General features: G+C 41.2%; 2 protein-coding genes across 2 annotated transcripts in view; both read left to right on the top strand.

Moving 5' to 3' along the window:
• Positions 1-7361, top strand: part of IGF2R (insulin like growth factor 2 receptor) — a 60146-nt gene extending 52785 nt beyond the window's left edge. Inside the window, exons 43-48 of the mRNA XM_026109885.2 lie at positions 944-1090; positions 2516-2700; positions 3242-3428; positions 4425-4589; positions 5200-5269; positions 5701-7361. Coding sequence (XP_025965670.2) covers positions 944-1090; positions 2516-2700; positions 3242-3428; positions 4425-4589; positions 5200-5269; positions 5701-6084 — 1138 coding nt within the window. The 3' untranslated portion in view covers positions 6085-7361. The remainder of the gene's footprint in view (positions 1-943; positions 1091-2515; positions 2701-3241; positions 3429-4424; positions 4590-5199; positions 5270-5700) is intronic.
• Positions 7362-7509: 148 nt separating this feature from the next.
• On the top strand, positions 7510-23140 carry LOC112988999 (solute carrier family 22 member 2-like). The gene is made up of 11 exons (XM_026109887.2): positions 7510-10422; positions 12774-12877; positions 14108-14262; positions 15502-15670; positions 16570-16684; positions 17116-17222; positions 18010-18224; positions 18528-18636; positions 19772-19884; positions 20977-21076; positions 22987-23140. Exons 1-11 carry the CDS (start codon positions 10006-10008, stop codon positions 23051-23053), a joined length of 1671 nt encoding a protein of 556 aa, XP_025965672.1. The 5' UTR covers positions 7510-10005; the 3' UTR covers positions 23054-23140.

A 23140-nucleotide genomic window follows, 5' to 3' on the forward strand; every position in this document is an offset into this window, starting at 1 on the left:
CTACGTTGTCCCCTGCCATCTTGGAAATTTTGAGACTAGAAACAGCATCCAAATTCTTTACTATTTTCTCTATTGCTTCCTGTCTCCCTCCCTACAAGAAATGTTTCTGAAAGCAGCATTACACAGGTAGGCATCTGAGTGTTGTTTTCCAGAACTCATCTTTGGTCTGTATTTGTAAGACATGTATTTTTTAGAGTTTTTGCTCCTGTACACTTCCATAAGCAGTTTTATTTTATATCTATCTTAGATGGCCTGGGAAAAAATCTAAGCATTCCCATTCCAAGTTAAAACTGGTAGTGGCTTGGATCTTGTTTTCAATGTCAGTTATAGTAAATCACTCTTAACTTTGCCCAAACTTGCTATAGATAAGTCATTTAGCTAATAAAGCATGGTTTTGCACCATTCCTTAACTATTCCAAGCTTTCTTGTTGCCTCAGTGCAGATTACTTAACTAGAATGTCCGTTTTTGTGAGGTGTATATGCATTATCACAAGTGTTTAGAAAGGCTGATGGCTTTTTGTTCAGTCTTGTTTTGGTGAACTGTATATTGCTTGTAGAACTGGAAAACTGTACATGAGGCTCTGCAAGTGTTGAACTAAGCTGCAAAATCTAGCTAGGTCATGTTTCTTGTCCTAGCTAAGTAAAGTACAAAGCTTTAACCTGCCAAGAACAGCCTGGCTTGTTAGCTAAACTTTTTAAGTGGAAACCCTCTGAACAGACTTCTGGAACTTAAGTGGGGAGCTTGTTCCTGGCTTGTGTTTAAGATTAAGTGGGGCCAAGGCGGTTTTAAGTACTAGACTTATAGAAAAGGTTGGTACAACTCTTCTGTAGTTAGCCTCTTTTAGTGTGTTAACTACTCAGCTTGCTTACTGAAAGATGCTTAAGCAGGAGATTCCATTACGTTTTCCCAGACTGATGTGCTATGTGTCTGTTTACTTGGCAGGATTGATGAAGAAAACTGTGCTTACTACATCACTTGGGACACAAGAGCAGCTTGTGCTGTTAAGCAGCAGGAGGTGGAGGTAGTGAATGGAACAGTTATTAATCCTGTAACTGGGAAAAACTTCTCTTTGGGGAATGTTTATTACAAGTAAGTAAAACAAACCTTAGTCCTGTAGAAGTGTCTTGTAAGGAAAGAGACCTTGGTGCAACTACTCTAAGTTGCCTTAACCATTCCTAGCTGTTTCTGCTGTGGAAATCCCACTAAATTTGCTGTCAGACTTGTACCAATGATGGACTTAGGGGCCTGATTGATAGTGGAGGTCATACAGCTTGCTGCTGGACTTAAAGGCTTTGAGCATATCTGGGGGTACTCAAGGTCAGTCTAAACCTGCATGTACACTGTCTCAGTGGTAGAGCTCGTAATGGTGGATGCTGAATGGGTCATTACTCTCTTCCGGAGTGCATAGACATCAATTCAGTGCTAAAAACCCTTATTTGTACCTACACTACTCTTTGGCTTTTTATGTAGCTCCTTTCTTTCTGCTCAGCAGATCCATGTGGAGACAAGAGCTTCAAAAGCCTCAAAAGTGAGGAAGGACAGCTCTGGAGGAAGGAGTGTTTAAGTGTGACTGGAAAGGCAGGGAAGGATGAACGGTTACACTGTGCATGTAACACGTTGCACATAATTCTGTTCCAGCCAGTTTAGCAACTTGCTATATTTAAAATAAAACTAATGTTTTATGAGGGAAAACCTCTCACTCCAGTGTTGTGGGAAGAATGAACTCTGCCTGCAGGGCACAAACTAATAGTGTGCGCTGAAGGACGTGGGATTGGTGTAAGCAAGCAAAAGTGTGAATAGACCTGCTGTGCAAACATGTTTTCCCTCTGTGCCTTTAATGATATAAATAAGGAAAGGAATCAAATAGGTCTGGATGGGGGGAGATGAGATCAGGACAAAATAAGAAGCTCGGTGTAATGTTTGGTGGAAAAACAAGTTATATTTGAGCAAGCCCAGCCTTTGAGCAGGAGGCTAGAACAAATAGCTCTTAATCTTAAAACATTCTAGCTCCCACCAACAGCACAGAAGGGTACAATTGCAAATGGCATTTGGGAAACCCTTGCAGTAGAACTAGTTGTCCTTCCAGAGAAGACAACTTGTTGGCAGTCAGCAAAAGCTATGCTATGCTATTTATCATAGCTCCACGGCATGCTCAGCAGGGATTTTATGGTCAGCATGCAACGTGTATGAAAGCTGCTGAATCATGCTTGTGTTCCCAGTTATTTATCTTAATCTTCTGAAAGATTTAAGCATATACCTATTCAGGGCAGTATAGCTAGCAATGTTTGTCTTTTGTGCACTTTTGGAAGGTTTTATGCTAAATATAATCCTCACCTGTAAGTACTCAGCGTGGAAGTCTCTGTCTTACTGCTCTTCTGGCTCTTGAATTGTTCATTCCAGTTTGCCCTGGAATCAACTAATGATAGCTGTTACCACTGTTGCCAGCCTTACCTCTTGGGACTAACTTAAATCTGAGTTTAAACTTCAGGATAGGCCTGCCCTCTGTCTCCTCAGGTTGTACATGGCTTCTGGTGACATACGAACAAATGGTGACAAATACGTATATGAAATTCAACTTTCTGGTATAAGAAACTCAAGTTTCCTGGAGTGTGCTGGAGCAAACATCTGCCAGGTTAAAACTAATGAACGTCGTTTTCGAAAAATTGGTTCTTCCAGAAAAGCTAAATATTATGTTGAGGGTAAGGTACTTACTAGCTGGATTTGCTTGATCCTCCATATGCATGGCTTCATGGTTTTCTTTTCATAACATCTACACTAATCCATTTCTGCAAAAGTTTGCAGAGTCTGTGTTCCAGGATTTAGTTTTTTCCTGTTGTGTAAGCTCAGCTGCAAAAGTGGCTTTAGAAGTAAATTTGGGTTGATATGTCTTAAAAGACTTTCATAGGAATAATGTAAAACAGGAGACCAAGTCTCCTTGGTCTCCAGTTTTCCCTCTGTACCTATGCTCCATAAGCAGTGGTCTCCTTTACCTCTTTAGTTTTTCTGGTAAAGACCATAGCCTGTTGTTCTGTAGTAACTGATGGAGCTACATACTGTGGTACGTAAGGTATGGTACCATAGAAGTAAGGTCACCTGCAGAAATTTCATAGTATGTAAATTGCTCTTGCACAAAAAATACATGTAAAAATGTAGAGACTAGTAGTTACTTTCTTTTCAGCCTAGTGTTGATAGACTGTTCTCAGAGAAGTACTTAACTGTAAGGTTTTCTTTTCTCTGTAGATGATGACTTGGATGTCATATTTTCATCAGACTCCAGATGCGGTAAAGATAAGTCAAAGTTTGTCTCTTCAACAATTTTCTTCCACTGCAGTCAACAAGCAAAGGAAGGCATCCCTGAATTCCTTCATGAAACAGCAGACTGTCAATATTTATTTACCTGGTACACATCTGCTGTGTGTCCATTAATGTGAGTAATTTACCTTTTTCTGAAAGCAGCACTTGTCAGCTGAAGAGCTTTTTGTCTTTATTCATCACAGTGGTTGTGAAAGGAGGAAAAGGCAAACAGAATTTAGCAAGAGTAGATGCATGGGTAGATTGAATTGGCATTGGCAGTCATTTAGCAGTCAAACTGATCTGGACCTAAAACTGTTTGCACTGGAAACTGTGGAGGCGTGGTGGAGTTTAATATCCATCTCTCCATTAAGTAAAACCTACTGTAACTGAGTTACATCATGTTACTGAAAGGAATAGCCAGTATTCAGGCAAATATTTCTTGTCCTCCCTGCTTTAGAGTGAAAAACAATACAAATCTTACAGAAATCATGAGGTATTTCAGCAATGAATAGATTGTTGTATTCTACAGATCTAGAAAGGAGTAAAGATAGTGGTTTAAAAACATCACTGCACATAGGTCCTTAACTTCAGTTTGGCACTGAGCAGCCTCACTGCAGAGTTGCCCATATGTAGAAATGATTAATCCTAGGACTGTTCACATTCTTGTTGCTAGCTAGTTTCAAAACATAGGGAGAATATGTTCATTCTGGTTAAACAGGGGATTAGCTATTGAGGGATTTTGCTCTGTGCTGCCACAGTCAGCTGAAAGGTAAATAATTACTGTAGCTTCTACAACTTGATCAGGTGCAGGTTTCATTCCAAAACAGCTTTTTATGGAAAGCTGCTGTTGTGTAAGCTGTATGGTGCCCAGTCATAACTTTGGTCTTGACTAGAATCTCTGTGTACTGTTTGAAAACACACCAGAGTGTAGCACAATGCCTATCTTATTTCTTCTTGGGTGATCTTACTGAGAACAAAAAATCCACTGAATTCTATTCTTTACAGCTGCTAGATGGGACTGACAGAATGGCCTGGCGTGTTAGTTCCTTTGAAGCCACTGTTTCTAATCATCTGATGCATCTGGTCCATAGATCTTACTCTTCCTCTTTTTCCTAATTTATGCCATTAGATCAACAAATGTTCCAGGAAGCCATGAGGGCCAATCTGATCAGGAAACCCAAATACATAAAGGCCTTTCAAGGAGAAGTCAAGCTGTTGGTGCTGTGCTTAGTGTCCTTCTGGTTGTTCTCACTGCATGCTTAATAATCCTGCTGCTCTACAAAAAAGAGAGGAGGTAAGAAATAATTGGGAAGCTTTTAAAGATATTTTTGTAGGACTTGGTTTCTTCATCAAAGGGGAACTACTGAACTTTGGAGGTTTTAAGTTTGTTTTTCAGCTGACAGCATGAACTGTCAAACAGCTGCTGTTTTGTTTTCAAATTTTTCATTACTGTCTGGCCCATGCGAACAGGAATTGACTTGGACTAATCTCTACTGTAGACTACTAAACGGAATAAAACAATGTGGCAATTGATATTTAATGCCACCCACAACCTTCTTTCGTGGTGTCAAGCTGAAACCATACAGCAGCAACAAAAAACACATGCAAATAAGACTGCTTCTCTGCTTTCCAGACAAGGTTGCTTTTTTTTCATAGGCTTTAAGGCCAAAGGTGTATCAGAACAGTCAGACTAAAGCTGTGGTGAGCAGGAAGATGTACAACATCATGGACCAGCTTTTGCTTATTAGAGTGGTTCTGAATCAAATTTGATAGCATACAGCTTGCTTGGTAAAATGCTTTGTTGATGGCAAAACTCCAGTGAAGAAAGGTGAGGGCCATTAACTTGGATACAATCTTCCTAATGCAGTATTTCTCCTTTTTTTTTTTTTCTTTCTTTCTTTTAGGGAAACTGTAATAAACAAAATAACAAACTGCTGCAGAAGAACATCGGGTGTTTCCTACAAATACACAAAGGTAATATAGTGGTGAAATTGAAGGTTTTTGTTTCATGTAAGGTTGCTTAAATATGACTTTTTTAATAAAACTTCCCAGTCCCTTCAGTACATGGATATTAAACTCTGTGGCTTCAGGAAAGTCACATAGCTGGTTGAGATGTCTAAAAATTACATAGTGAAAAGGAAATAGAAGATATAATTGAAGAAATGCTGAAAAGTGGTCCATGAGTACCCTAATAAAGTATAAAGCTTTAAGAGAAGGCAGCTGTTGTTCAGACATAGTGCAGAATGGCTGGAAGCAATAGTAATATACTGCAAGTGTGTGCTATTAGTGTCTTATGACCAAATAAATCCAAGCCCCTGTATGGGATGGGTCTGCTAATTGGAGAGATTAGTGATAGGCAGTCTGGAGCCCTATATGCAATCTCCTCTTGCATCCTTTTCTTTCAGATAAACAGTGAAGAAGAAGCTAATGAGCATGAAACAGAGTGGCTTATGGAGGAAATTGCAACACCAAATCAAAGAACAGCAAAAGGAGGGCAGGAAAATGGTCACATTACTACCAAGTCTGTTACATCTGAAGCCTTTACATCTCTCCATGTTGATGACCTGGACAGTGAGGATGAAGTGCTAACAATTCCAGATGTAAAGATTCAGTCAGGAAGAGGACTAGACAAGAGCAAGCACCCACAAAAGAAGACACCAAGCCTTGACTTACTGAATGGGGGAAAGGATAGGAAAGCAAAAGCCAAGCCAGGCCAACAGCAGGCACAGAACTCTACAAATACAGTATCATTTCATGATGATAGTGATGAGGACTTGTTGAATGTTTAATAACCCCCTCTTGTGCCTAATCAAATATAGAGAGATTATGTAATGGGACAACACTTCCAACCAAATATGAGGACTTCAGCCTGAAAGATTTTTCTGAATTTTGCCTTTAACAAGAAACCATTGAAAAGGGAAGAAGATAAAAATGTCTTGATGGTTTACAATGATCTGTTCACTAATGACCGGATTTCTAATATCCGGTTGGCTGAGTTATCTTGATTCTCTCTAGCCAGGACAGGGGTTTTTTTTGTTGTTGTTTGTTTTTCTTTTAAGCCTCAGCATAGACATGAAATGTTTGTTTAAAAGAAGAACCTTTCAAAGGACAGGATTAAAGCTGAATGAAGTCCATGGCTCCTGAGATTCAAATTATCTGACTACTAGCATTTTAACTCCTTGTATTTATTGATCCTCACTACTCAGGTTTGCTTAATAGCAACATGTTCTTCCTGCCGGCAGGGTATTATTCTATGGGTTCACCCATCGTGTGACAAGGAAAAATATAACTTTTGTGTGTTGGGATTTGATGTAAATTTTAGAACTAGTCTAACTTATCCTGTAAATTTGAATATCCATTCTAATTTAAACAGATCATTGATTCAGAGGTATTGACTGAAAGGTACAACTCTGTATAGCTTTAGCCTGAAATGGTTGCTGTTCTTTGCATGATATTTTTGGTACTGGTTATATGACTGACTTCTCAGTATTTGCCTAAGCAGCTGACAAGCACCCAAAGATTTTTTTTTACCCCTAGATTATGGCTAGACTAGACTTTCTGCACAGAGAACCAGAGTTTCAAGGCCAGAGAGCAGAATTACTGGCATGCAACCTATACTGCCCAGTTTGTCATCACCAAGAAAAGCCCAACAACTAGAGGAGCCTTAATCTACACATCTATCTGGTACAAATTGCAAGAAAAATTTTGGGCCCATGTTTTTTGATAATGTAAGTTATAGTGTGTATGCTGAAGCCCTGGCTGTGGTCATTGGCTTGAAATGTTACTGGTGATGAATGGAAGTCAAATTTCCTCTGGCAGTCTTTCTTCTCTCCAGGTCTTTCTGGAATCATCTTACAGACAATGATACCTTTTCAAAGATTGGTACAAGTACATACATTAGTCAGAATTTTTTGAAACTCTTCATTGTTCCTTTTGGTTGGCCTATCCAGTTTCGACAATGGTTTCTTTTTATAAAAACTCCATTTTTGAATCAAAATAGTGTAATATAAAGTATTCAGCAATTTCAATAAAAGATATGAAGTGGGTATTCCTAATCCCACATCAAGTCTGGAGTCTGTCTTATACTAGTATTTAGAACCATTCATCAGTTTGGTAATCTCTGCTGCTGTCAAAGCTAATATCCTAATCACATTGCTCAAAATGAGAACTGTTTGATCACAAAGTTTGGAATATATACATAAGGCCCAGCAGTGCATTTTTTCAGACTTGATTTCAGCCCCTGTTCACTGTTACAAGTGCAGCCTTAAAACAGTTTGGCCAAAGCTGCATCTTGTCATACTTGGAATCATACTTAAATGAATAGCCTTTTCATAGTTAGCATTAGGTTAATTTGGGGGAATGAGAGGCCCAACAGTAGGTTTTTAATTACTGTCAGTTCCCACTGAAACAGTTTCCTAAATGGATGCTGAGGAATGCTGCTTCCACTCCCCAAGTCTTAAAGGCTTGCATCTTGGAGTTGTTTATGGATCAAAGTGTGGCATGAAATGAAATGACCTCCTATTTACAAAAATTTAATACTAAATGGTCTCTTCATTGTGACATTTGTTATATCTAGGCCCCATTACACAATGTATTCTACCTGGGAATGCTTATCTGAGCAGTATCAAGAAGATCTTTCGAAGAACATGCAGCTGACAACGTTGAGTGGCTTAAATGCCTAGTTTTGGAACTACTGCCCATTTTTCTTCTAAGCATGCATAGGTTGCTTAGAAGAAAGGTTGACCAAATCTTGTCTTGTACAGAGCTGGATGCTTAACTTGCTTCAGGAGACTATTTTCCAGGGGAATACTTGGATAAATACAGGGAGGAAAACATTACAAGAATGGTGGGGACTAGGGACCGGTACATACAAGTAGAAGTCTTCTTGTGCAATCATGGGTTCCTTTAGCAGCTACTTGATGGTGGATTCTGGGCTGGGAGCTGCCTGGCTGACCAGCAGTTTCAGCACCCTCAGAGGTGGGAGCCTGTGAGACACCTGCACAGCACAGTGCTCAGTACTGCTCCTGTGGAAAATGAAGTGTTACCTATCTCCTGCCTGGCATAGGGAAAGAATAGTGGGAAATCCGGAAAATAAAGCCCAGTCTAACATTTTTTAATTAACTTTGAACTAGTGCACGTGATTGCAAACTGTTTAAACAAAACTGCTAGGAGAGAAGTTGGTGCAAGTTTTTTCTTTCTTTTCTTTTTTTTTAATTAACTGTTCAGTGGCTTTCGACATTCACTTTCCAGACAGGCTTTGATTGACTTATTCTTAAGTTGTCTTGGCTTCAGCTGATTGCAAACATACCTCCTCTCTGGGGAGGAAGCAGGGGCAGGCTGTGAGTGTGACTGCTGCTGTGCACTTGTCCCTCTTGCTCCACGTGGACCTCCTGCAGCTGAGCAGGTGAAAGTCCAGGGAATTACAGTGGTGGCTCCAGGGAGGTTGTGTGCTTAGTGCAGGGTAATGCTGCTTTAAATAGTTGCATAAGCAGAGTTCTTGTTACTTTGCTTCAGTAGCATGTGGGAGTTGTTTGAGGAGGTGGTAGGTCTGTGTAATGCAAAGAAGTGGAGTACTTGTTCACAAGGCAGCTATTATTACAGCTGGTTAGGTTGTAATTGCTCTGATGATTAATGGAGAGTTTTCAGTGGCATATTAGACCAGGTGAAAAACTGGTTCTGGTCTCTATTTTTTGCTTCAGAACTGTCTTGTAAGCTTGTTTTGGGGTTTTGGAGTATGTTGGGAGTAGTTCTTCAATCTGTGCATAGTTGCTTAATCTGGGCAAGTCATTTTCCAGGCCATTTTCTTTTTTGTTTTCTGTCTCTAAAATGTTATCTTCAGCTTTCATCAGAAGGAAAAACATGAATGCTGTTGTCAGCAAAAGGTGTTGGAGTAGCTGGTATCCATCCATAGACGTTATGAAATACCACTGAAGCCTGATACAATTCTGCATTCTTTCTTTTTGTGTGTCACAAAGGAATCTGCCTAAAGTCTTACAGATCTTCAGTAAGAAGTAATTGTCTCTGTCTTAATTACTGTATATCATGGTTTCCCAAAGCTATTTCCAGTACATAGTCCTATACTGAATGCTTTTTAACAAAATTATGGTTAATTAAATGTGCTTCCTGCTATAGGTGGGGAAGGGTTTCTTTGGAAATGGGGATGTGTGGAGATTAAAGGTGGCTGTTGGCGGTAAAATGGTCAGCCTAAGAGTTTGCAGGACAGATGTTCCTCCACTGTAATAAGGTTCAGTATAGGAACACTTCTATTTCCCAGTGTATTTAAAAATCCTTTAAAGAACCTGGTTAATAAACCTTGTTCATGCATCATGCCCAGCAATTGCTACACAAAATTTTTCTCTCGCTTCTTGATGGAATTTTCTGTCTACACTTACCAAAATGCTTCTTGTCTTCAAAGAGTTGACTTGGCTAATAAGAAACATAGTGTTCTGGCTGTTCGCTGTTTTTCTGGAGAAAAGGAATGTATGCTTTCTGACTAGGGGTTAAATGCAAATTCTCCTTGGGTGAATCAAGGTTTGACTTCAAATGAAACCTAAAAAATAAAGCTTGCAACATGTAGCTTAATAATTTATGGAGTTAGTCTTGACTTTTGGTCAAATGTCTTTGTTACTTAAATAGCTTTGCTGCCAACTTAATATATCAGTGCAGTAGAGAGAACCTAGATAAGTTTTTGAGGGGGTTTTAATGCAAAAATGCCAAGCCTTGACGAAATCTTAGAGAACATTGGAGAATTTGACAGGTTCCAAAAGCAAATCTTTTTTGTCTTGTGCTTGCTCTCTGCTGCCTTCACCCCTGTTTATGTGGGTGTTGTCTTCTTGGGGTTCATTCCCGAACATCGCTGCTTCAGTCCTGGTGTGGCTGAGCTGAGCCGTAGCTGTGGCTGGAGCCTGGAAGAGGAGCTGCGCTACACTGTTCCTGAGTGGGGGCAACACGGCACCCCTTTTGCTAGCCGCTGCAGGCGCTATGATGTGGACTGGAACGTGACTGGCCGCAGCTGCACCGACCCCATCGCCACCTTCCTGGGGCATGGCAACAGCAGTGCTGTCCCCCTCACCAGCTGCCGGGATGGCTGGGTCTACGAGTCTTCGGGGTCATCTCTTGTAACTGAGGTAAAAACAAATGCCTGCCTTCCCTTTTCCCTTTATCACTGAAGAGCTGAAGGATGTGGAAGACGTCTGAAATAGCCTGTTTTTATTTGCTTTTATATATATATATGTGTGTGTGTGTGTATAAATAAAAAAATAAAATATATATTTTATATATAGAAAACACATATATAAAAAATACATATAGATATATAGTATTTTTACGTATATAAATTATATAATATATACACACACATGCTTACCTGGAGGCAGGGATCATCTCCTGCTGTCAAATTATACAGAAAGCCATGTAAAATATTTCCACTGTCGTCTTGCTGTGAAGTATTGCCTTGTTTTGCACAGAAGCTTTTACCTTCAGCTCTGGAGCAAAAAGTATTTCAGCAAATAAATCACTATGTAGATAAAGCCCAGTTTTGAATAAAGCTCTACTTACGTGAGAAATCCTATTGGTGGAATTGTGTAAACATCCCTCTGTGTGTGCTAGAAATCAAGAACTTGTAACACTCCAAACAAAACTGGCTGACTTGTGTGCAGGCGGATCCCAGAACCACGCAATCTTTCTGGGACCTGGGCCTGAACTTCAGCTTCTGTGGGTTTAAGTTCTAAAGTTTGGTTCAAATATGATTAAATGATTAGGAGTGGGGGAGACAACCTCCCACAGTTGAGCAGCTTATTTTAGGAATAAATTGCAGAAAAGCCAATGGCTGTTTTTGTTCTAAAACACATGAATAACTGAAAATGGTATATAAGCTATTTGAAGTACTTCAGGATGTTAAGTACTTTTAGCTATCTAAAGAAATCAGTATATTGGATGATGAATGATTTAATCATAAAGTTAGTGGGAAGAAAAACTGACTTCAGGCTTCTCTCAAAATTTAATAGAACTTGCTAGAACAAATGTAGGGGAGTTAAATTCAAAGTTCTAGTGATTTCAGCATTTACAGTTTTGTAAGTTTGAATGAGACTTAATAGAGGATTATTTAAGGAAACAAGGAAAAGTCAAAACAGGTGTACTATATGTGTATTTCTTCCCATAGCGTACGGACTATGTGATATTAAGGTGAGGAAATAAACCACCATATCTCTTTAGGCAGTCTTTAACGGGCACCCCTCAAACAGAGGGTGGCACAAAGCTTCTACAAACCAGCACTGTGACAGACGCGTTTCACTCCAACAGGCTTGAGCAAATGCTGTGGTCCAGATAGCCTGACTGAATCTCTTGGGATCATCTGAAATAGCCGCACATGTACGCAGAAGTGTTCAGTGCTGCTGCTGTCAGTGATCCTGTGAAGTAAATGATCCAAAGATCTGGCATTACACCATGCTGGCTGTAAAGGAGCAAAGTCTGTTAGACTATAACTATGGGAATCCACACAAGCTGGAAGTTTTTCCAGTATGTTTTGTGTCAGGCTGACTGTTTCCATTAAGGCTGTCAGGCTCTTGTGTATTGTCCCTTGCTCTGACAAGGAAGCAGGGCAAAGGATAGCACAGAGTAAAGCATGTGGCTTTGCTCAAAGGAAAAATTTACACATGAAATAATGTCCTCACAGGGCTGATATTGTTTTTTACATGGATCAAAGATGCATATTTTTAAATAAACCCAGCTTTCCAGTGGGACAGAAAGGGATTCTCAGCCACTTGAGGATGGCTTTTTAAAGTAATTTACTCTCCAGTAACTCTTATTTTCTCAAGTAAGGCATGAGGACTAAGGCTGGATGGCAAATATCTGTGGTAAAGCTTGGTAAAGCTTGGCCATGGCTGTGAAATGCCCTGTCTCCAGAGAAGTTAGGCTGTAAGATTTTTTTCTCTGCTTCCAAAACCCTCCTGAGTCCATTCAGCTCGGCAGAAGATGCACAGTAACTCATCCCATGCTCCCCCAGTGAGGTACTTACCTGTGCTTCACAGAAAGCATGACAAATTAGGCATATCTAGAATACCTTAATCCAGAGCAATTTGCAGGAGCCACTGTGGCATACAAGGAGAGGAGGCAACTAGAACTGCTTAGAAACATTAACCACCAGCCCCCCCTCCAAAAGAATGCTTCGAAGCCCGGGATGATTAACCAAGTTTGAACAAGGCATAATGTGCATTACAGTCCTAATTTTGGCAAGCAGTAACTCTATTATGTTCATTCCAGTAATAAAGATGAGACATGAATGGGAAACAGCAGAGAATCACTCAAAGGTTTGATCCTATTTTTAATGTTGGACACTTAATTATATCAGTAGGGTTCCTGGATGTTGATAAAATGGGTGTCAACCCAGAAACATGTTTAAATCTCTGAAGTTAAGGAGACTTGTGTGAACTAGTTCCTGATTTCACTGTTTTGCTTTTAACTGTGGTTGCTCCTTTAGTTTAACCTGGTGTGTGAGGACTCCTGGAAGCTGGATCTCTTTCAGTCGTCTGTGAATGCTGGGTTTTTTATTGGCTCTGTAAACATTGGCTACATAGCAGACAGGTATGTGTGGGATGACAGTAGAACCAGCTGACCTCCTTTATCAGTGTTCAGCAGCTAAGCTTAAGTAAAGGCAGAGAGAAGTTGTGCAACTGGTATCTCTGCTCTTTTCAAAATAAGGCAAATCACCTAGATAGTAACTCATAGCATTAGAAATGAGCACTCTACCTCTCATTCTTGAGTGAACAAATCATACCTGATAGTTTACATAGGTGCTAATCTTTCCTGCTCTGCAAGTCCTGCAAAACTTGCATTTTCTACAAGGTGTTTTAGGACCATATGTGCAAAACTCAAGAGTCCCACGTGAAAATACTGGGGAAGTTAATAGAAGCCAGGAAATTCTGATTTGTAGCTTTCACTCAGTCATGCTCTGTGTTGCTATGTCTTGGAAATATTTGGTTTCCCTTTGAGAAACTTTTACTTGTTAAGAAGGAGTACACAGAGATTGCCAAATAGATACAACAGCAGTGCTGGTTTGGAAATCACTGTGTCCTGGCATCTTAGCACCTCTTTCAGAACCAGCAGATAAGGTCCTCCCTTGGAGGATCTGCAGTGGGACACATGCTATGCTTCTGACTTCCCATGTGGCAAGTGTGTGGTCAGTGAGAAAACACTCAAACTTGTCCAGGCAGTTTGGTTTAAAAATAAACAAATGCCAATATTTGAAGACCCTTTTTCTCCCTTGCTTCTCTCCTCTCTAGAGCCTGTTAGTTCTGCAGGTTCTGTTCTCTAGTTCTGAAGTACAGCCCATTCAGGGCAGGATCTATACATAAAATATTTTTCAGGATTAAGTTTCTTGTGTATAAATCTGTTGCCGCTGGTCCACACAGATATATATCAGAGCTATAGCATTAATCTGTACATATTTTTCACCCTGCACTAAATAACAAATTAATAAGCTGCGTGTTCTGGAATTTGGAGAAAACAGCCACAGTGTATATAAACGTGGGTCTATTGTTCAGCTGCTGCTGGGGTAATCTTTCTTCCTTCAAGCAGCCTTGAAAGCCTTCACGGAATTGCAGAGCAGTTGTCACAATAATTTTTCAAGGAATTGAAGAGTGAATGAGCAATGGGCTAGCAATAAAAGTTGGCATGTGTCTATGCCTTGCATTGCAAAGTTTTTAGGTTTTTTTTTTTTTTTTTTTTAAGTGATGCATAGCTCTCTTGATGACTTAAAACATCTGTGTCTTCCTTATTGATGTTTTGCCTTGCATGTATTATCTTCCAACCCAGGTTTGGCCGTAAATTTTGCCTCTTAACTGCAATACTTGCAAATACTATTTGTGGAATTCTTCTGGTCTTTGTGCCCACCTACCTGTGGATATTGATCTTCCGTTTCTTGCAAGGACTGGTCAGCAAGGGCTGCTGGACTGCGGGCTACATCCTGGGTGAGTTCAGACCTTTTCCCTGTATTGGCTACAGAAGATGAGGAAAAAAACCTGAATAAAAATCATTAAAAAAAATGCCTTATAGCTTTTTAAAATATCTACAAGCTGATCTCAAAGAATATTCTCCCTCTTTGGCTTACTGGGATTTCTTTTTTTAAACACTTGTTTTTCCCACACCATAATAGCCTTCAAAGATCAAACAAGTGATGGCAAATTAAGGCAGCTACCTAAGGGTAGGCTGTCCCCTGTGGTGCAGCTCTCAGCTTGCCAGACCTGAGCCCCTCTCTCACCCACTGGGGTGCTGACTGGGGAAGGAGGCAGACCCTATTGCAGGCTGCAGCTGCCTGGTGCTGACTTTCCAAACAAGTCACAGCTGAGATGATGACAAAGGAGGCCATTAAAGAAACATGTGGAGAATAGGGAAAGTTGAAGGCATTTTTATGCTATAAAGGGCAAAGGGAGGCTTTACAGGCTAAAAATAACTGAAGAACAGTATGTTCTTGCTGAGAGAAAGACAAGCTGTTTGAATATACTGGTGTTATGCACTTGCTTGAGGGAAGGCCAAACCCAGGGCTTTCAAAGCAACGGGAAGAGCCTGGCTGTCATGGTGTTTCTCCCAGTGCTGCGCTGATCACATCTGGCTGCAAAGCACAGCTGTGTGGCAGCAAGGCACAGGCATGTCAACAGGAGCAACAGCCCATGAGGCAGATATGTCCATGCTAGTCACCCCTGGAGCCAACCTGAGCTGGCATGCCACTACCCTGTGCCCATCCTGAGGGCAGCATTGCATCCATACAGCCTCATGCTGAGATTAATTTTGTAGCTAATGAGTAGTGCTCTGCTGTGCTAGGGCCAGCTTGGAGCTTGGGCCCCAATTCTGGGGCTTGGCAGAGCCACTGGGGACTTCTCTCTTGCACAGTTCAGCCTTTTAGCAATAAATGAACAATCAATCAACAGAGCAGTGAATAAAGTATTTCAAATGCTGCTCAATTCAGTGTTACCTGGGTTAACAAGGTAGTTGGCTCTACCAAACAGCTCTGAGTGAGGTGGCCTACCCCACTCCATTCAGTCAGCTATGATGGTGGCAAAAATATAAATAGGAACACTTTAAACTACTGTTAATTAAACTACCATTAATTCTTGCTAATGCAGTTATCGAGATGTTTGAGATAAAAAGTTAAATACTGCACTGAGCTGTCATCACTGAAATATCATTCATCTGTCTCTATGCGCTTTTAGTCACAGAAGTTGTTGGTCCGAGATATAGGAGAACAGTGGGGATTCTCTATCAGGCGGCCTTCTCCGTTGGACTCCTTGTGTTTGATGCCATTGCTTATGCAATTCCTCACTGGAGATGGCTGCAGCTCACTGTTACTCTGCCAAGCTGCTTCTTCATGCTCTACTACTGGTAAACATGCTTTCATTGTGTCTCCATGCAAGACCAAAAAAGCAACCTTTTTTGGTCCCTGAGACTCAAGAAATTGAGCGAAATTTTGCACTGCTGTTTAGACACATGCCTTTTAATGCAAAGAGGCGATAAACAATAATGAGAGGAAAATAGGACCCCTCAACAAATGACGCTTTGTTGCATCTTAGCCTGTACACCACATCCAATTCTGCTTTAAAGGAAAGACTGGTTTTACAATCACTGAAGAATAGCTTAATTTATTATCTTCACTAGACATTTTACAAAGGAAAAGAAACATCTGCCATAGTTTAGTGACTCCTATGCTGAAAAGATGGTTATGGAAATATTGTTGAATACTTACATAATTGTGACAGGTTATTTACACATTCTTTCAAGAAAAACCTGCAGGTCTTTGGTCTTTGGCTCACCTTTATTTTGGGTTCATGCTTATCTTTTTGATTAATATTTTTCAGCTTTTGAGTGCTTTGGCTATGAGACATTATTTAGCTGGACCAAGAGGATAGGAATAATAGAAGAGGATTTGTTCTCTCCCTTTTTTAATTTCTGTGAATACTGTTTCTTGACCTGTGATAGAGCATCTGGAAAATGGTTCCTTAAGAGGAGACAGTTTGTGGTGGACAGGCTAAATAAATTATAACATTGCTCTCACTCAAAGATCTTCTAGGTATATCTTTAATAAGCTCATCTTTGACTAAATCCACTAGGATAATTGCTCCTTTTTTCCATTGCAGCAGCAGCAGTGGAATAAACCTTGGTGGCAGGGAGAGGAAAAAACTGTGTCTATTCAACAAAAGTACTGTCCTCACAGTCTCCATATATAGGAGCACTGCATGAGCATTAGCTTTTGGTATAATAGCATCCCCTCGCTTGCATTGTAGGTGCCTCCCAGAGTCTCCCAGGTGGCTGATATCTCAAGGGAAAAATGACAAAGCTATGAAAATTGTTAGTGATATGGCCAAAAAAAATCAGAAGAAGATGCCTTCCCATCTTGAGGTGAGCTTGGAGTTTGCTTATAGATGTAAGCAAGCGTTACAATAATCCCTTCTTTTAATTCCTCCCAGCAGAAACTTACTGTTTCTGCCCCCTAGTCAATGAGGTAGTAAACTCTGTCATAGTGACAAGGATGGTGAGAAAGAACAGCTGTCTTAAGACTGGCTGAACAAAAAAGCTACTTTTTTTTGCCCCTGCAGAAATAAGTTAGGAAATATTTGTTCGAAAGTAGGCAACAGCAAAAAGCCCCAGTGAGAGAAATCTGCTGCAGTCCTGGCCTGCCACCCCCATTGTGTGGATAAAACCAGATCAGTGTCTTCAGGGGTCATTGCATGTGCTGAAGAGCTGTAGCATGTGAACTTGTCACCAGCTGCTTTCCCAAGGAGAGTGGGAGTCTCGCAGCTCCAATGACTGTTGTTCTGGCTTTTCCGCAGGATATTAAACTTGAAGAGGAAGATGGTGGAAAACAGACCCCTTCTCTCATTGACCTTGTTAGGACACCACAGATGAGGAAAAATACATTCATTTTGATGTACAACTGGTAAAAAGATAATGTTCAGCTTTCTTTTTGGCTTTTTAAAAAAGTTTAAATCTCCAGTCTTGTTATAGATTTTGTTTCAAGAGCTGAATATATAGACGGCCTCTGGTAGAAGAGGGATTTAATCTTGTCTCAAGGAACTGCTGACACATTACACTGGGGTATGGCATCCTCCTGGCTGGGAAGCCTGCATTAATTTCAATAGCTTTGCTTTTATCGAAATGTGTGAAACCAACAGAGACATCTGTTCTGAACCAAAAAAGAGTTTAATCATGGAAAAATAGCATAAAAAGTACTGATTTTTTTCTTCCTTACTGAGGAGGCTTTCTATATTTCAGAACAGTTTCCAAATCAAACCGAGTTAGGCACTGTGGGTACACAGTGATCATGCTGTGCCTAGGAAAGTGCAGACCTCCACCCAACAAGCGGGGGGCACTCCCGAAGCACAGAAATATTTTGGTGGTGTAAGAGGTGCCAGTCTCTGTAAATTACTCCAGAAATGAATGTGGTGGGCTCTAATGTAGCTTGTACTAGGACAGGCTCAGTTACATCAGCCTTCACCTGCAGCATTGTGATTCCCACTGCAGATCTTGACCGCCCATCCTGTTCTGCAGGCTCCCAGGTTTCATGTACAAACGCTACATTATGGCTGAAGTTGACTCCGCTAGTGTTTGTGTTTTTGTTGTTGTTGCTGTTGTTTTGGTTTTGCTGTAGTTATGAACTCCCCAGCAGGAAGCAAGCCTCGGTCCTCTGACTGAATAACAAAGTTGTAACGGTCTCCTCTGCCTAGGTTCACGAGCTCCGTCCTCTACCAGGGGCTCATCATGCACATGGGAATAGCTGGCGGGAACATGCATCTGGATTTTCTCTATTCTGCTCTTGTTGAGTTCCCAGCTGCCTTCATCATCATCGCCACGATTGACCGCATTGGACGACGTTACCCCTGGGCTGCAGCAAATCTGGTGGCTGGAGCAGCCTGCCTTGTTACCGCTCTAATCCCAGAGGGTGAGTCATCGGAGGCCACGGTAGTTTCCCGACCCTAATGTTGCTTCCTGAGAGCAGTGCTAGTCTATCTCCTCACACTGCCAAAGTAAAACGAGGTCAGTTTGTAGCACTTCTAATAAAAAATCTGAAAGCATTTGGGTCCTCTATGCTCCTTTGGGAACTTCTCCAACCGACAGCTCATGTGGTGCTGATTGTGTGCATTTCCTAGCAAAATAAATCAAGAAATATGGGATTGGTTCATTAACTGATTCCTGCTAAATCATTGGGATATATATAAATATTTCAAATGTGCTTTCTTTGCAGATATACATTGGCTAAAAGTGATTGCCGCTTGCATTGGGCGAATGGGAATCACGATGGCTTTTGAAATGGTTTGCTTTGTGAACACTGAACTATATCCAACATATATCAGGTAGGTGCACCTTCTCCCAGCCAGCCATTTGGAAACAAATTGTTTAAGCCAGTGTATATGGTATATTTTATGCTAAATTATAATCTATTAAATCTTCAAGTGCTTCAGAACTACACAGGTATTGCTGAACATGTGGGTGGAGCATGAGGAAAATGCTTTAAAATGCAGGTTAATGAAGAAATCAAATATATTTTAAGGCAGGTGAAAACTGATGTGACTGAATTAAAGAGAGAAGCGGAGACAACCCAAGTGGATGAGGGATCTCAGGTACCACATACTTGGATTTGGGTGTCATTTGAACCAAAGTAACCTTTAAATGGATCTCTCCAGAGTCAGTGCTGCTATGGAGAATGTGCATTAGCAAAACCCAAGCCCTTGACCTGAGGTCTGGTTTTCTCCACTGCCTCTAAGTGGGTTGCAGGGCGACCAGCTCAGAAGTAGATATGTGCACTGCACCTATCTAAAGCTTTAGAGATGTTAACTCTTCAAAATTTCCTACTTTTTGCCAGTGATCATACTGAAAGGCAGCTGTATCATATGCTATTGTCTGCAGTGTAGATATCTGTGCTGAGCAGATGAATCTCTTACCTCCTTTCTTCACTAGAAAGGAGCTGGTTATATGTGAAGTTGCATAACATATGAAGTTATAGGGCTCTCTTAATCTCATTTCTTTATCCAAAATGAATGCAGTACAAGGCAGTCTGAAGTTTTATTTATGGTCCCAGTACTGTGCATAGCAACAGAAGGATTTTTGGACACCCCTTGCACTAACAGCCACCTAATGTGTACTGAAGCCGAAGTTTTTACATTTTTTACTAAATCCGTTTGAAGATTCTACTTAGATTCTCTGGGACTGATTCTCTATCTTTAACCTTGGGAATTTGCTCACACCTTTTCATGTAAAAATACAGGTGAACTCTACTATTCTTCTTTGCTAAGACTTTTATTCTTGCACTGTGTAGGTCTGAATTTCTGAATCTGCCTACCAGTTGGGAAAATTAGGGCTTTTCTAAGTATTTTGATATTTTATGTGGTCTGCAGAGCTACAGCCTGTTTTCTGTACAAGGTCAGAGCTGGTTCCTTTTTGTCTGCAGGACTCTTTCACACTAATGTAATCCCTTTGCTGTTGAACCAGGAACCTTGGGGTAATGGTCTGCTCTGCCTTGTGTGATGTTGGTGGAGTCATCGCCCCCTTCGTTGTCTACAGACTGGTGGAAGTGTGGCAGGAGCTGCCACTGATAGTCTTCAGTAAGTGACTCCTTGCAGGCTGCTCCTGGGGTACAGCAATGAGGCCCAAGTTATGAAGGGAGGAAAACTGCTGAAGAAGTTGCTCCAAGTTCCGTAGAAGCATGTTCCCTTTTATAGAAGTCCTAACTTTCAGTTTATAGTAACTTGGAGCTTGTTTATGCATTCATATCTCCTTTGCTGTTAATATTGTTTCTTGTATTTTTAAAGAAAGCTAGAGATGAATATGGATTTGACAAATGGCAGAGAGCTGAGGAATGTTCTGACGTTTTGATCAGATTAATATTAGTGATGGATTTAAGCCTGATGAATTACTGCTCTTCTGTGAGTTACATTGCCTCAGTTCTGGAACAAAAAAACTAGTTCCACATCATTTCTTTCTTATTTAATGATACATTATGCCACAGTGTGGCTGCTATCCTTCAGCTTTTCCAATAGTCTGTGTGTTAACTGGCTATTCTCCACCTGTTTGGAATGAGATTGGTAAATAAATGCAAGATAAGTGTTTGTCTAGCTGCCTGAACTTTTAGGCCAGAGTCTGCAAAACTTCTCTGAATCTTCAGATAAGCACACAGTACACTATTTATAGAAAAATGTCTTGAATGGCAATATGTCATTTTTGACTGAGGGCACATTTACAAGGATATATAGTAGACAAAATATATAGAAACCAGAAAAGCATGTGCAAAGTGGGTGACAGAAATTGTCAGTGGAGAATTAATTACATTGTATAGGAGTTAATACACTGTGAATGTATTTTCTAGATGTTATTACATAACAGAAAATTCAAATCCATTTTCTGGCATACATTCAGGCTAAAAAGGATTCTTTTTACTCCTGTCTTTCTAGTCTGAGAGACCCTAGTTCAGTGCGTAAGTCACAATTGTACTTTGCTTGTTGCTATCTCTACACGACTGTCACACCCTCTGGAGGTGGCCTGGCAGTCTTGCATATAAAATCTTGGTGTGCACGTGTTGTCTGAAGAACAAAATAAAATCCCTCTTATAAGTCCTTTGTGCAAGGCAGCAGAAAGATGGTGTATATTCTGCAAAGTAGTATATGCTAACAAAGTCTGTGCATCTGTTCACTTTGAAGCTGTTCTTGGTTTAATTGCGGGTGGATTGGTGTTGCTTCTGCCTGAAACTAAAGGAAGAGTTCTGCCTGAGACAGTTGAAGATGTTGAAAACTTGCACAGGTGAGTCAGGGTGATAAGGTCTGACTGACCTGCTCTTATGCTTATATTATGCCATACATAAAGGATGATAAAGGGGGGAGAACCCAACCAAGCAACCCCCCCAAGTGGTTGCTATTAAAATTCCCCTGCACTTTGTGATGCTTCCATCAGTCTACTTTTCGGTCAATTAAAGCGAAATGACTTGTGACCAAGCCATGTTATAAGCAGTAGAATACAATGATGGCCCTTTGGCTTTGTATTTCAGTTCTAACAAATATTCAGACTATAGTTATGCCAAATTCTTGATATCTTGAGTGCATCCATGTCATTTCAGGTGCATTTCCTTCATAATACTTAAAGGGGAGCAGAGGTGGTCATTTTATTCTGCAAATGTCAGTGTGCTACTTTGAATACCTCCTCTCATTAATGCTGAGATGCAGGATGTTGCCTCAGATACCAGTAGTGCTTGAAACATGTATTAAAAAAAAAAAAGAAAAGCCCTAGGCTTTATGAGAGCAAAAGTTAGAAGACGTTAACCTGTGACACAAAGAAACTGTAAACCAAAGAGGCTGGTGAGGAGATCTCTCCCACTCACTGTATCATTGAAGGCTTCCCCTGTTCTTGATTGATCAGCTCCCTGTGGGCTGCTGGGCTTCAGCAAGCACTGTGGGCTGCCCTGAGCCCCAGGGAAGCCTTGTCTCCCCTCATCCCTGGCTGCCTGCTCCTTCCCAGAGCTGCCCCAGCTGTGCTTGCCGTGTCCCTGCTCTCCCTCCCTGCACACTCACCGACCCCACTCAGTGCTTGGGGGGATGGTGCTGTCTCCCCACCCCGAATTTTGCCTGCCCTGGGGTGCAGGCAGCTGCCAAGAGGCACACGTGATGTGCAGCAGCGCATGGTGCAACCAGGCACCACCTGCTTCATACCCAGAAATGCTGGTGGGAAGCACTCTGTATAGAGAGATGCAGGAGCATCTTCTGATGGCTGCTGTGTTGTGCTGGTTTACACCTGCCATCCACCCTTCTTTCCCTGGCACTGGTGGTGTGGGTAAGTGGTGTGAAAGGCTGTTGGACACTGCGCTGACCCCAAAACACAGGCAGGTGTGGTGCAGCCTGGGCGAAAGGTTCAGGAAAGGTGTCGTCTTCTCAGCCTCACCCGTGACAGGCAGCAGAGGTGATCTCTGACTCACATACGCATGTGGTGCGTTTGTGTGCCACAAACCCTGCAGAGCCACGGTGCAGGCACAAGCTGGCTGCCTGCCTGCGGGGCTACAGTCATTCAACCAGGAACAGAGGCAAGTACTGCAAACACAGTGCCTACTGCTGCACCAGATGGACACGTTTGTGCAGAGTGGTAACATTAAATTCAGTTGCTGCATCTCCACTGCTTTTATAATCTCAGTTCTGCTCTCCATTACATGATGTGTATGTCATCTTAGTAGCTTTCGCTTGAAACTTGGCAAAATTCATGCCTAAAGCTTCTTGGGGTAGCCCCAAAGGGCTTGCTTAGCCACCTCCTGCACTTCCAAAAAGTTTCTTGTTAGCTCCCAGACTCTAGTTTAAGGAATTTTGGATGCAGTTTTTCCCAGTCTTCTCCCTAAACATCTGAAAACAAGCAACCTAGGCCTGTACTGAGCTGTAAATAACTGCACTAGCCTTTCAAACCTGCTGCAACCCCATTATAACTATAATTTGTGCTTTAAAACAAAAAACAAAATTGATCTTGTGGAACAGAGAAAGGGCAGTATTGATACCAGCAACTCTTGTGATGAGGTAAATCACCAATATCTACTGCGGAGCCAGAGCAAACCTAGAAGCTTTGAGGATTAACTGCTCATTTTCGTCAGAGGCCAGGACAAGTGATGAATTTGCAGTTAGGTGCTCACTGAATGCATTCATTCCCGATTTACTGTTCATGTCATGTTGTTCTTGCAGGCAAGGAGCTCCAAAGGAGAAGCAGATCTATCTCCATGTCCAAACATCAGAAGTAGCACATGAGTGAAGAATGCAGACCTCTTTCTGGGCAGTATGCTTTAGAGCACTAGCATTGAAAAGCAAATTTAAATAAATACACTCTCTTCTGTCTTCA

The sequence above is a fragment of the Dromaius novaehollandiae genome, chromosome 3 (assembly GCF_036370855.1).
Source record: "Dromaius novaehollandiae isolate bDroNov1 chromosome 3, bDroNov1.hap1, whole genome shotgun sequence".
Taxonomy (NCBI): Eukaryota; Metazoa; Chordata; class Aves; order Casuariiformes; family Dromaiidae; genus Dromaius; species Dromaius novaehollandiae.

What these genes read in the sequence shown, in the direction of transcription:
- LOC112988999 (XM_026109887.2), top strand. Translation starts at nt 10,006, where the DNA reads ATGCCAAGCCTTGACGAAATCTTAGAGAACATTGGAGAATTTGACAGG. An exon ending in ATTGGCTACATAGCAGACAG is followed by an intron (nt 12,878 to 14,107) that starts GTATGTGTGGGA and finishes CTTCCAACCCAG; the next exon opens with GTTTGGCCGTAAATTTTGCC. An exon ending in GATGTTGAAAACTTGCACAG is followed by an intron (nt 21,077 to 22,986) that starts GTGAGTCAGGGT and finishes TTGTTCTTGCAG; the next exon opens with GCAAGGAGCTCCAAAGGAGA.